Source organism: Plectropomus leopardus, chromosome 24, assembly GCF_026936395.1.
Source record: "Plectropomus leopardus strain MGB_pleo_1.0 chromosome 24, ASM2693639v1, whole genome shotgun sequence".
Lineage (NCBI taxonomy): Eukaryota > Metazoa > Chordata > Actinopteri > Perciformes > Serranidae > Plectropomus > Plectropomus leopardus.
In genome coordinates, this window is record NC_142199.1 from 3423900 (window position 1) to 3438500 (window position 14601).

A 14601-nucleotide genomic window follows, 5' to 3' on the forward strand; every position below is an offset into this window, starting at 1 on the left:
ATTTTTATGATTTTAGGATGTTTCCAGGATTTTTAGACATTTCCAGGATTTTAGATTTTTAGGATTTTAGGGTGTTTCTAGGATTTTAGATTACTTAAATTAAGATTTTAGAATGTTTCTGGGATTTTAGGACATTTCCAGGATGTTAATATGTTTCCAGGATTTTAGGACATTTCCAGGATGTTAATATGTTTCTAGGATTTCAGGACATTTCCAGGATGTTAATTTGTTTCTAGGATTTCAGGACATTTCCAGGATGTTACGGTGTTCCTAGGATTTAAGGATGTTTCCAGGGTTTGAGGATCTTTCAAGGATTTTAAGACATTCCTAGGATTTTAGATTTTTTTTAAGATTTTAGAATGTTTCTGGGATTTTAGGACATTTCCAGGATGTTAATATGTTTCCAGGATTTCAGGACATTTCCAGGATGTTAATTTGTTTCTAGGATTTCAGGACATTTCCAGGATGTTATGGTGTTCCTAGGATTCAAGGATGTTTCCAGGGTTTGAGGATCTTTCAAGGATTTTAAGACATTCCTAGGATTTTTGATTATTTTTAAGATTTTCTCTTGGATTTTTGGACATTTCCAGGATTTTAGGATGTTTCCAGGATTTTAGGACGTCTCCAGGGTCTGGGGGGTAACGTGCATCACCTCTCCCATCTGCTGGCTGCTCCTGCTGGTGGCGCATGCGCAGTGCGGCTCTCCATCATTTCCAATATCCCAGTGTAGGAGATCCAGCAGAGGCAGAGAACTAATGGGTATGCTTCTTATTCTTATTTTTATTAAGGTCAGAAACGCACCGCTGCTCGCCTGTTTCACTGTTTCAGCTCCGGCGTGCACTCACCGGGATGCCCGGGTAAGAACGAGCTGTTTTCGGTTTGGTTTGTCGCAGACAGAGACGTTTGTGCCTGAAAAGCGTCTCTTCTTCTTCTTCGCTCTCTCTGCAAACGCAACGGCTGTTAGTTAGCATGCTAAGCTAACCCGTGCTAACTCGGCCTGGCCCTGGCCTTGCTTGGCCCGAAACCCTAACGCGGGCCTTGCTGCCTTTTTACTTCGACATTTCGGAGTCTGAATCTAGGTTGCGGGCTCTCAACGAGCTCGATACTGGTTTCGGTTCGCGAATTAAATGCTGAAATGTTATTAGCGTAGCCCAGCTCGCCCGCTAATTCATTTTCGTTACAACAAGCTAGCAGGCTAACGGTAGCTAGACAGCTGACGCTTGGCATGCTAACCCCACAGCTAGTGTCCAATGCATCAAAAAGCACAGTCAGACAGCACCGATTCCGCTTGTTGACACGGTCACTTTTTGACGCCGAGGCCCGCCGACTCTTTAGCGTTATCTTCATGTGTCATCTAAACATTTAACGGCACACTTGTGTCGCCTAAACGATAATAAAGTGGTACAGTTGATCTGGCTAAGCTAATTGGCTATTATCTAACACCTATGGTTGCTTTGGTAATGTACACAAGCGGTTGTCATGTCCTCCAGTTTTGGGGGAAAAGTCTTGTCATGTAGCCAGCCAACTTGTGCAGCTGTCAACTTTGAAGGCTGCTGCAGGGCATGATGGTTAATTTACCCCCAAAGCTAGCCTTTAGCCACCTCCATGGGGTTACAGCAAGATTTAAATGCTAGGTGGAGAATTAATGGATTTAATCTAGTCTCGAAAGAGCAGTGAGAGGAGAGCAGGACTTGCCGCTGTAACGTATTAGTCTTGCACAGTTTGTCCTTTTTGTGTATCATGTCCAGTGTTATAGCACATAAACAGTGCATGCTTTGTGCAGCTATCTTTTCTTCACTCTTGCTTTATTTGACAACATATGACAGTCCCTGTTCTCTTTGCACTAAATGCATTTTTAGACGTTTGAAGTGGACAGCAAAATGCAGACATAAATGCACCAAAAAATGCATCACAGGTGTCCCTGCCCACTTCTGAGCAGGGACATTTGTGACCATAAATGTGCCCTGGAGTGTCTAGTTAACCTTAAATAGAGCATACTGTTTGATAAACTCTCAAAATGTAACGCACAATACCACTGTAATCCTCTAATTTACCTTTACTGAGTTATTTGACAATATATGACAGACCTTGCTCATTTGCATTAAATGCACCTCTAGATATTTGAATCTCTAAATGTACAAAAATGTCCTGCACAGAAGTAGGCCGGTACATTTGTGACCACAAACGTGTCCTCGTCAGCTTCACGTAGAGCATACTCCATGATAAACTTTCTAAACGTTCAGAGCTACAAATAATACCACCATAATCCTCTAGTTGACCTGCATTGCTTTATTTAACAACAAATGACAGACCTTCTTTTTATTGGCACAAAATGCATTGTTTGATATTTAAAGTGGACAGCAAAAAGCAGATATAAATGCACAAAAAATGTTCTGCAAAGAAGTGGCAAGGGACATTTTTTACCAATATGTGCCCATGTTAACCTTATACAGAGCGTACTACTTAATTAACTTTCTAAACATTTCAGATAACCTACAAAATCATGACGATCCTCTAATTTACCTGTGTTGCTTTATTTGACACATGGCAGACCCTGTTGTATGGCTGTATTGTTATATTACAAGCATATTTACGTCGCTCTAAATGCAGTTACAAATGCACCTAAAATGTATTGCACAGTAGTAAGCAGGGACATTTGTAACCATAAATGCTCCCTTGTCGACTTTTCTGAGAGCGTACTACAGTTTGAACTTGACGAACATCCAAAATGTCATAATTTAACTGCGCTGCTTAATTTGACAACATATGACAGACCCTGTTCTTTTAGCACTAAATTCATCTTTAGATATTTGAGGTGGACAGCAAAATGCAGATGTAAATGCACCAAAAATGTCCTGTGCAGAAATGGGCAAGACATTTTAAGTCAACCTTTTATAGATTGTACTACATGATAAATCTACTAAACATTAGATATTACATAAAATTGACCTGCGTTGCTTTATGTGACAACATATTACAAACCCCGTTCTCTTGGCATTTATTGCCTTTTTAGTGATATAAAGTGACCAGCAAAATGCAGACATAAATGCACCAAAAATATCATGCACAGTAGTGGGCAGGGACATTTGTGACCATAAACATGCCCTAGTCAACCTTATATAGAGCATGCTACATGTTATCTTCCTTAACGTTCAAAATGACATATAATTAACCTGCTTTGCCTTATTGAAAACATGACACACCCTGTTCTTTTTGCATTACGCATTTTAAGATATTTGTAGTACACAATAAACATCCTAAACAGTCAAAAGAGAATAATAATAAGAGAGAATAATTTACCTGTGTTGTGTTATTTAACAACGTATGACACACAATTTTCTCTTGGCACTAAATGATTTTCAGAAATTGGAAGTGAACTGTAAAATGCAGATATTAATCCAAAAAATGTCCAGCACAGACGTGGGCAGGGATATTTGTGGCCATAAATGCACCTTAGTCAACCTTACATGCATTATACTACATGATAAACTTCCTCTAAGTAACCTGCATTACTTTATTTGACTACATATGACTCTTTTCTTTTGGCACTAAATGGATATTTTAATATTTGAAGAGAACAGATGCAGATATAAATGTTACAAAAATGTCTTGCACAGAAGTTGGAAGGGATGTTTTTGGCCAAAAACATAAAGTAGTCAACCATAAATAGAGTGTACTACATGGTAAACCTCTTAAAGGTTCGGTGCGTAAGATTTAGGGAGATTTAGTGGCATCTAGAGGTGAGCATTGCATTGTGTTCATTGTTCAGGAGGTGTTACACGAAGATGAATTATCTGCAGAGGTCTCTTCCTCTTCAAATACAAACAGACCCAGTGATTTAAACTTGTAAAAACACAAAATAAAGCAGTTTCATGTTGCAAAAGAGTGTTTTTGCGACAACGAAATGTGCAGAGCCAGTGTTTATTTTGTCCGTTTTGGGCCACTGTAGAAACATGGCAGTGAACATCTCCATAAACAAGGAACCCATGTAGATATAAACAGCTCATTCTGAAGAAACAAAACCATTACAAGTCTTATTTTCAGCTGATTCAAAACTAAAGAAAGCATACTTATTATTTTATATTCAATTTCTGCCAACGTATCTCCCTAAATCCTCCATGCTGCACCTTTAAACGCTGTTCACCTTAAGCTGACAATCCTCTAATTTACCACTGTAAAGTAGTCCAACAAATAAGAATTATGTAATAATAATAATAATCTTTATTTATTTAGCACTTTTCAAGCTGAAGCACAAGGTGCTTCCCAGATAAAAAGGTTCACAGAATAAAATATGTCAAAAACCCATGTAGCCCCTCTCCTGCCCCTGTATGACATAAATTACATTAAGAACATTAAGCATGTTAAAGCACAAATAATAAAATAGCACTGCGTACAAGAACATATGAGAGTGAAAGTTCAAAAATACAATTTAATAAGTAAAATGTGGATGAGAAAATAAAGCTCATATTAGCAGATAAAAATCAAGAGTAAAATAAATAACCATATATATAAGCACACGCAAAAGTCTGATCATAAATGATCTGTTAGATTCTGGTTAAACTAACCTAAAATTACATTAATGCAGGACTGCTGCAAGGCGCATTCATGGTAAACATATTTTTATCTATTTTTAAACTGAGAATAGCTTCTGGGTTCTGAGAGTGATAGAAAGCGTGGAAAATTCATAAAATATCACAGTTACATTCTCCAGGCCTGAAAAAGACATAGAAATGGTAAAAAATAAAAAAAAAATAAATCTGTGAAGGTTTAGGAAAGATAATGAAATTTTGGTGTGTGTAATCAAATTGTTCAAGTGGACAACCTTCCCCGTAATGTAACATAACAGCAAATTTATTTTCTGTAGCTTTCGACGAAACATAACTAACATGCGTCAATGTGTGACTGTTTTTTTTACCATCTTGTATGTTTCATCATTTTCTCCCTGCGTTTGTGTATGCAAGCTAGCTGAAATTATGTTTGAGTGTCAATCTGGTATTTAAAAAAAACTCCAGGCAATTTTGGCAAGAGAAAGCATTTATTTTTATTGTGTGTCCTCGAAAAGTCATGAAAAAGATTTGAATTTTAGCCCATGAAAATGTGTGGGAACCCCGTATGTTCCTTTAATTTTACATATTATTTTGAAGGCTATCCTCTCACTGAAATGCCTCTGAGTTGCTGTACTCATTTGGCACTTTTAGGTGTTACTACGGTCCAAGTGCTAGTAAACTTTTGGGTTCTCCAGTCAGCATTTTAAGATCATGACTCACGAGTCAGTGGGTAAAGTTTACCAGCTGCTACACAAGTCGACTTGCAGATAAAAGTTTTTGTGTTCTGGTCAGGATGAGTCAGAACAATTAGACATGATTTAAAATCCCATGATCACGACAATGAGTAGAGAGCTGTTAGGATGCAGAGAAAGAAACCTACTTCTTGACCATGCAACGAGATGTCGACTTTCTCTGATATTATCTAAAATTTGGACATTGAGAGAGAACATTTTCATTTACATAAGCTGCCATCCTTAATGGACTGCAAATTCAGTTACTCAAGACCTTTGGCTGCAGTTCCACTTGTCATTTTGATGCGATTTCTTATCTTAAACATTTTCTTTCTTCCTCTCTGAGACTGCATTGCTGCAAATCTCTGGCGGCTGTATTTATGTCTTTTTTTCTGCATTAACTTTTGTCGCAAAACAGTGTGTATGAAGTTTGCAGCTGGATTGAGTCCAGACTGTGAAGAATTCACATGCAAGGCTTGTTTTTCTCCCCCAAAATATGTTTCCTATGGAGCTGCGTCTTGTCCTCAGTGTTATGCTGGGAAGGAAATTGGGAAATACTTTTGATTTTGATTCACTTTTCATCTTTAACCTTTTCTAATAGGTCAGATTTACCTTGAAATTTATGACTCACGCACTATTTTGGCAGTCTTGTCTGAAATTGCAGACCCCAGTGACTCTGCAGTGACGTCAGGCTTCATGTTACTATCCTTGTCATTTATTAAGGGCGTTCCTCTCCGACATCATTTGAGATGGCAAAAGAAATAATGACAACAGCAGCACACAATAAGGACAAAATGAGGACACGGGGGAATACCATATTGCATGATTTAATTTAGGGTCCAGTGCAGATTTATTTTTCACTGCTTCTTGATGCAGCCACACAATTTTTTTATTCCAGCAGTTATTGCAGAGCGTCTTGACATTATGGTTTCTCGTCTAAGCGCTGTTTTGCCGTCTTTTCATGTTACGTACACGATCCACGTTTTGTTATTTTAGGTGCAATGTGTGCTCATCAACCTTGATACTAGGGCTGTAGTCAGCTGAAGCAAATCTCGCCCGTCTGACATGTTAAATCTGTGTATCATTCGTTCATTTGTTTTTCAAGATAAAACCAAAAGTAGAAAAAAAATCCCATTTTTGTGCTCAATTTAAAAAAAAAGAAAAAAGTAAAAAATAGAAAATCATTTTAATGTATAATATTTTTTTAAAGCTTGATTTTGAAAAGCGCATTTTGTGCTCAGAGTGATACTAGTGTGTGTAATATTAAAGCAGGCCCTAACGGTTACGTTATATATTGCTGACACCATTTACACGTTTAACACACACACTTGTGCATGACATTTGATGCCTTGTATTCTGATGATTCTGAAATATATTGGCTTTTGTTCATCTTGCCAAATGAAGTCCCGTTTATAGATTTGAATCACCGTTCTTGCGTCCCTCATGTCGTACATCAGTAGCCGCTGTAGTTCCAGTTTTGCCCCAACAACGGCCCAGCTACCGCAGCTATGTGCTCCAAAGCTGTTTTGCAAAGTTTTAGCTAGTCCACCGTCATTGCTGCAACCACACAAAAGCCGAGTGCCACGCTTAAATAAAAAAAATCCACATTAAGATGTTTCCAGTGCCATAATAATTAAATTCACGCTGCGTTTCTGTTTGGCTTTTCTGCACCGACTGTCCTGAGTTCAAGCTCCTCTCTGCTGTCTGCCTCTCTCCGGTTTCTGTGAACAATCAATGTGAAAAGGCCAAAAACATAATCTTGAAAAAAAAGATCAGCCTGCAGTAAAAGGTTACAGATTAGCAGGTAGAATATGCAATTTGGACATTCGTGAGAGGCAGGAAATGGTGGGGAGAGATGGGCAGTAAAATGGTGAAAGCTCAGGTTTAGATTTGTGCTTTCACATTAGCAAGGTGGCAGATTTATATTATGTTGCTTTGCCAGAGGTTAAGATGAAAACATTTGGCCATGGCACCTGTGTGATTTTTAATCAAAATGTCTTTGGTTTGAATCTGATCCAGGACTTTTGTTGCTCGTCTAGCTCTTTCTGGTTTGAGCAAACAAAAAACCTTAAAAATAGAGGTTAAACACGTCAAATAACAAGTCTGCATTAAGCTCTTGTTGGAAAATAATTTGTTTTTCTTCGAATGTGAATGCAACAACATAAATTTCTCTGTAACCTCTGCATTTTCCAAACACGCAGCTATGGGAAATGATATTTTAACGATGTGGTGGTTGCACTGATAGGACACTACGCACCTCTCCTGAGATGATGAGGTGCGACTGTTGCTGCAGCGCGTTTCCAGATAAACAGCATACGTTTAACTGCTGCCTCATTTTTACTGTGCCACGAGTAGCGCCCCTCCTCGCCTCCCTCTCTTCCTCTGTGGTGGTGTCACTGGGTTCGGTCTCAGCAGCTCACAGGGCAGTTATGAGTCAGCAGCACCGGCGGCTGAGAGGAGGCTTTGCATGGAGCGCCATCACTCACGTACCCAGTTCAGCCCGATTTACCAGCTTTGATGAGCGTCTACCAGTGTTTGAAATGTCTGAGAGTGCTGCCAACATCGCTGCGTAAAATACAAAATACATTTTTTCTCGCAATATTTGCACCGTGAGATGAGAAGCATGTTTAATGCTGCGTGCAGTGATTTCCAGATCAGTATTTAGACGCTTCTTTAATTGATCACTGTGGGCTATATAAAGCCTGATCTTATGTTTCATTGTAAAATGCTGCGCTCTGAAAGCAGCCCATTGAACGTATTCCCAAGCAGGCGTTCAGACCGAAAACAGCCCTGCGTTCAAACAACTTAAAGAGCTGCGTTGGTGGGGGTGTGTTGCTCCAGGCGCTGCTATACGACATGAAATATGATCCAGTATGAGTAACAGATCTGTGAATTTGAAGGATTATTAAACTCCAAAACACTGCACAACAGTTTCTAATGCTATCACACAGGTTTTTACAACTGTGAAAGGCATCATAACTATAATTATTTTGTTTCATTTTATCTCAAGTTGTGTCAATCATGTTTGCACACTGACTCCGAAACTTTCATCTGTCATTTTTTTCAGAACAGGTTCGATTTTTGGTGTTTTTTCTGATTTCTGTGAAAACCGCAGTTTTATCCTGGTGTTAAAATATTCTTGTTTGTTGTAAAACACGTGGTATCGGAATTGGTCTATCAACCTGCAAACTTGCCAATTGTTTTGCATTGTAGGCAGGTCATTTGCTTTCAGGGACGTGCATCTGCGTTTGTAAAACAGCCGGTAGAAACGCCCTCTCCATGAAATGACCTGTGATTGGCCCATGTCTCCTGTCATGGGCTAGATTTTTTAAAATCAGAGCCAAGAGGAAGTGCAGAAGTCTAGTTTTATCTCCAGCCTCTTGAATTACAATACGCTTAAAGTTTGTTGTGGGAGTTTTGCCAATGACACTGAATAAAACTACCTACTCCAGCTTTAAAAGTAACATTTCCAACGTTAATTTAGCATTTTGCCTTTCAATATGACAAAAGAAATGTCAGATTAAAGCTGTTGTCATAACTTGACAAGGCTTTTATGTCATTAATTTCTTCCATTCCTAGAGCAAATTGAATTATGGACTTTCACTCATGCAAACAAATGGATGGCATTGACCATTAATTCATTTCTCTTCTGCTCTGCCCTAACAGGAACCATGGGAATACCACTACCCAACTGCGTTTGGGAACCAATATGTTGAACACACTCTACTTTTCCTGGGCGGCAAAAGACAAATGGTAAAAAACTAATAATAAGAGACTTTCCTGTGAAAGCACAGCCACTCCGGACCCCCACTCATTCAGCCAGCATCTTCCCGAGTCGGATGGCTCTGAATGACAAGATGCAGTAATGGAAGTCCACGCAGCATTCAGCACCGTAGCCATGAAGCAGCTGAAAGGGTAGGGTCCGCTGTGAGCTCGCCTCACCCTACCCGACCACCCACCCACCCACCGCCCCGTCAGCTCCACCTGAGAGCAGAGTCCCACGTTGAAGCTTAATCCTGCAGCTCCTCCCTCCTCCACGACCCTCCCACCACCTCCTCCACCACGGCTTTGGAAGACGAACATGACGTGCATTGCGAAGACGCTGGTTGATGTCTGATATATATACCTCTGAGGTGTCGAGCGTAAAACCAGCGGAGCAATGAATGGCGGAAAGGACTGTGAGGCGGGAGATGAGAGGCAGGCCGTCCCTGTCCAGGTCCCCATTGGCTGGCAGCGCAAGGCGGAGCACGGCGGCGGGGTCATATATATAAGGTAAGAAAAAGAACACGCAGGTGGGATTTTTGAGGTTGCATAACTACCCTTGAGTTGCCATTGAGCAAGGCACTTTCTTTGCATTTATATTACAAACAGTTTGATCAATAGCTTACCATATTTTATATGGTTGCAACTAAAAATGGCTTTCATCAACAATTAATCATCCCATTCCTTTATCAAGTTGTTGATTTAATTATTTGGTCGACAAATGTTATACAGTTCAAAAAATTCAAATATATTTAGTTTATTATCATGTTTGATAAAGAAACGCATCATATTCTTACATTTAAGAAGCATGACACCAGCAATTGGTTGGCTTTTTTACTTAAAAATGACTAAAATAATTATTGGATGATGAAATCATTGCAAATTAATTTTCCTTTGATTTAGGAATTGATTTATTGACCGTTTGTTGCAGCTCTATAAGTATAGTAAACATCATGCTTGGTTGTCTGTCCCTCCAAATCAAAGAGCACCCAACAGGTTTGTTTACATCCATGTTTGGTCCTCTAATTGATTGACTCTGCAGGAGGCAAACAGAAACATGGCGACTTTTTGATGGTGTAGCTTTTCATGTGGAGTCGTACTTATTCCCCGAACTCACTCCAGTGAAGCTGCTGTGTTTGGCATCTAGTAACTGTAAAAATCTCTAGAACATATTGTTCTTTGGGAGGCTGCCGTTAACGTTGCAATATGCGATCCCTCGATACAGGTAAACTGCAGCACACACATTTTCTCGGACAGGAAAATCAGACCATATTCCGGTAAATTTTGATTTCACAACACCTCCTTTAGGAAACCAGCCATTCGTGCAACAGGGACCCAGACTAATGAGTTGGATCCTTCACCAGCCTCCGTGCTATGTCGACTGGAAGTTGGTGTCCTTCCCGGCACACGAACACCAGCACGTGTGTTTACCAGCCACAATGAACTAAAGCAGTTGGCTGGTGTCAGGTTTATTTTGGGTGTTGGAAAGAATCCTGTCTACTTCTGTGACCGTGGCCTGATACTGTCACCGCACACTTGTATTTGCTCCTGTTCTTGTGCATTTAAAGTGTGCGTCAGCTGCAGGGATGTGCAGCTGTAGATCCTCACTGTAGATACTCTCACAGCAGATGTGACTGTTGATTCACTTACTGGCTGTTTAGTCAACTTATCAGCCTTTTATAGGATCAGCCAATGGCACATACTATTCTTCTTTCATTGGTGGTGAGTTTGAAATGTCTTGCTGGATGTATTTTTCGGATTCTCTCCAACGTCTTTGGGCACAAGTCTCCCTCTCAGTTCTTGTGGCTTTACTGCAGCTGTGACCTCTTGATGGCATCCTAATGTTTATTTTTAGTCCTTAATTTTCCATGTTTAAAGTCCAGAATTGGGTGTAAAAAAAAAAAAGAAAAAAAAGAAAGATCACGGTACCCTTTTGCTGCAATGGTACAATCTAGTACTCATACACCGGTATGTGTAAGCTGTGCTTTCAAGCTCTCTCTTATTGTTAATGCTTACTACATTAATTTTGCTGGTCTCTGAATCTAATCAACAGAATAAAAGTTGACATTGTCAAGTTATAGACTTGTTACATTTATCTTTCAATTAAAAAGAAACTTCCGTGCCATCAATGTCAATTTTTTTACCAGTGGAATCAGAAGTGGTATTGAAAATTGATATTTTTCAAGGTTTTGTATCAAAGTCAGAAATCCCAGTACCCTGACAGCATGAGCACAGGCTCCTCCTTACTCTTAGGTTCTGAAAATTATTGCTTTTAGTTCATATGGATGGAGGTATTCACTGTGGTGAAGCACTGTGGAGTGGGAGGATTTTACTGTTTGATTTCATGGTTGCAAGCCTGTAAAACCTGCAGCAGAACCTGCCTCAAGGAGCTGCTAACCCACCCAAAAACCCTTTGTATGTCTGTCAGTGGAGCACTTCAGTGTGCAGTGGCTTCTTTTCATCTCCTGAGTCAGGAATAAAATTGTGGTGGGAGAAATAAAACCTTGTAATATTTCTGCATACAGATGTTCAGTTAAAATGCCAAATATTTTCAGCTTTTGGTTACTTTTGTCAAAGAAATAATCAAAAACCCATTTTATTTGCAGCATGTAATATAGCAGGAGAATATGAGCTCTGTCCTCAGTAATGTTGTTGTTTTGTGTGTGCAGTCCCAGTGGCTCGGTGCTGTCCAGCTTGGAGCAGGTGAAGACCTACCTGCTGACAGATGGAACCTGCAAATGCGGCCTGGAGTGCCCACTCATCCTCCACAAGGTAATTCTTTGTCCTGATTCATTTAAAGCGCTGCGGGCAGGTGGGCACAGCTGCCCCTTCACTGTGCTCCAGAAGATATCCTAATTAGAGATTAAGATGGAAGTCCTAATCTGCAAATGACATTAAAATGCTGTTGTCCAAAAATTACAGATAAACAAGGTCCTTCAGCGGATGAAAAACCGGCATTCAAACCTACACTTGTATTAGCAGCTGGCATTTCTTGGCCATTGTTTTTGTGTTTTTTTTTTCATGAGCTGTTTTCTGGAAGGTAAAAATAAAAAGGAAAAGATGTGAACCATGTGTGATTTCATGTGTGCAACAGTAGGTGACGTCAAACAGGATTTTGGTTTTCTGTGGTGAATCACGTGTCTGATCCCGTGCCTGGTGTTTGGAGAAATATGTGTTTAAAATATCTTACATTTAGTATTATAAATATTAAGCCATAATAATCTAAAATTTCAATTAGTGAGGTCTGATTACAGTTATCCATCTTTTCTTTTTGCAAAAAAGAGTCAAGCTATTCTGCATCAAAGTCCACATTTCTGGTGTTAAAAATCCTACCACCGAGCGCAATACTTAATTTATACTCTTGCTTGCCTGATAGTAAACCGTAGATTAGTCCTAATTTCTGGGTCATTCATTCTTAAATTGGTCATTGCCTTCTTTCCATATTTTTGAAAGAAATCAGGTCAATTCGCTCAGGTTTCGAAGATTTAATACAGCTCACTCTAATGACAATATTCCTGCATAAAACCTACATCTGCCCAGGACCACATATATACTACTTACCGGAGCTCTTCCTTTATAGTCCCACTTGAAATTAATTCTTTGAATTAAAATCTAATTTCTAAAAGTTAGATTTAACCTATTTCTGCTAACGTAATGGATAAGTAATGTTGTAAAGTCTTGATTTTCATGATGAATTAATGATTTTATATTATTATATCAATTAAAACTAGTCCACAACACACATGAAACATGGCTTTGGTATGAACATGGCCTTGAGATTAGGCCTTTATATGAAATTTATTTTGCCAGAATTAAATTCCATTTAACTTTTTGTTGCATTTGGTAATAGCTTGTAATAGTCGACTGCAGTCTGGAGCAGCTGTTATGATACGTGAACTTTAACACTTATTACGGATTTTGCTGCGAGTCACTGAGACTGAGTGTGAGCTAAATGCCTCTTCAAACTACGTGATATTTTAATTCAGAGCAGACAATCAGCTCTTGACATGTCTTCGCCTCAAGATAGGACGTATTAGTTATTTGACATTCGTTACGGCAGCGAGGAACGAGGGAAAGAGACGGAGGGAGGAATGAGGACGGAGTAAACACGTCTGTGAGCAGGAAATGGTCTCACACCAGTCAAACCAAGGTGAAAACAACTTGTGACAGGCTATCGTTATAAAAGTGATGCTTTTGTTTTAGTTGAAATGGTCTTTTGAGTATCAAAAAGTCACCCCTGTCAGCTTGAGAGGTGGCTGTAAAATGTTTGCAGTTTCGTCCTTCACGGGGCTCGGTGGCTGTGGTCAGCTTGAATTAATGTCAGTCGCATTGAATTCCAAAAGTGAACAGTTTTCACGGCGGGAAAGAGCATAAAAAATGTCCAGAGAAAGCTCTGAAACCTCTCCTGCAGCATAATCCACCTCTCCATATGCTCAGCATGTATGAAATAAATTGAGGCTTTCCTCTTCCACTGACGCTGAAGGACCAAACCACAAATGTAGGGAGTCGTGAGGCGTCCGCTGTATCACATTACACGAGGTAATCCGACCGATTATCCTTCTTGAAGCTAAATTTGTCCCCAACACACCGCGTCTGTCGGATCAGGCTGATATCATCTCGTCTGGGGAAATGTTGACTTCTCTGCTCTATTATTTATGTTTTAATAAAGCAGATGTAACCCCCCCAAAACATTCTCCTCCCTCCATTATTCCACATGCACCTTAAAGCTGGGTTCATACCCTGAGCCACAGAGTGACGTGCTCCTCCCCAGAAATATAACCACATGTTGAGGCGGCGCAAACCTCCTGTTTATTTTTTGTTAACTGGAAACTGTTTCCTTTAGTGGAAGCAGAGCTTTTATTGACTTTTATTTCAGAATTAAGAAACAAATTTTGAAGATGATACATTAAAACGGCAGGCAATACATCGTCAAGAGTTGTCTGTTAACACCACACCCATTTTTGGGGCAACAAACAACAACAGCGTAAACAAAGGACACGGAAACAGGTCTCCAAAGTTGGACTTAAACTAGAGTTGCACGATATTGGATTTTTTTTTGCAATATTATTTCCAATATGTCGATATATTTGGACAGTAACCCATACGGATAACAATATATCCACTTTATTCCTTTCCTAATTATAGTATGATCAAGTCTTAACATAGTTTATGGTTTTCAGTGATTGAAATGCTTGTTAAAGGCGTCTGAATGCAGCACAAGGTGCTTCATCAGCTTTAAATTGTCCTCTGTGGACAGAGAATTATACAAAGAATCAAACATTTGGATTCTTGAGATATTAATTATGTATAAAATTCTTAATTATCCCAAGATTCGGTGCTCTGGATCACATTGGTCTTTGATTTTTATTTGCAGGTTAGTTTATCAACAGTCTGCACAGCACTTAGAGACAAGTGTAAGAAAAATACACCGTGCTGCTACACCTGGCTGTAATTTACATAATATTCATGGGTGGGCGGCTGCACATTTACATGGCACAGCGGAGCAGCATGGTGACTCTAAATGAACCACACCCCCTTGTTCTGGACCCCCCAGCATCCCT

The 14601-nt window shown here is 39.6% G+C and overlaps 1 protein-coding gene across 2 annotated transcripts in view; it reads left to right on the forward strand.

Moving 5' to 3' along the window:
- Positions 1 to 355: 355 nt before the first annotated feature.
- The window catches only part of mbd5 (methyl-CpG binding domain protein 5), a 30448-nt gene continuing 16202 nt past the window's right edge, over positions 356 to 14601 (forward strand). Inside the window, exons 1-3 of one of the 2 annotated variants that reach the window (XM_042513054.2) lie at positions 356 to 759; positions 8945 to 9550; positions 11710 to 11812. In XM_042513054.2, coding sequence (XP_042368988.2) covers positions 9438 to 9550; positions 11710 to 11812 — 216 coding nt within the window. In that variant the 5' untranslated portion in view covers positions 356 to 759; positions 8945 to 9437. Of the gene's footprint in view, positions 858 to 8944; positions 9551 to 11709; positions 11813 to 14601 lie in introns of both variants that reach the window. The other variant, XM_042513053.2, reaches the window with a different exon arrangement.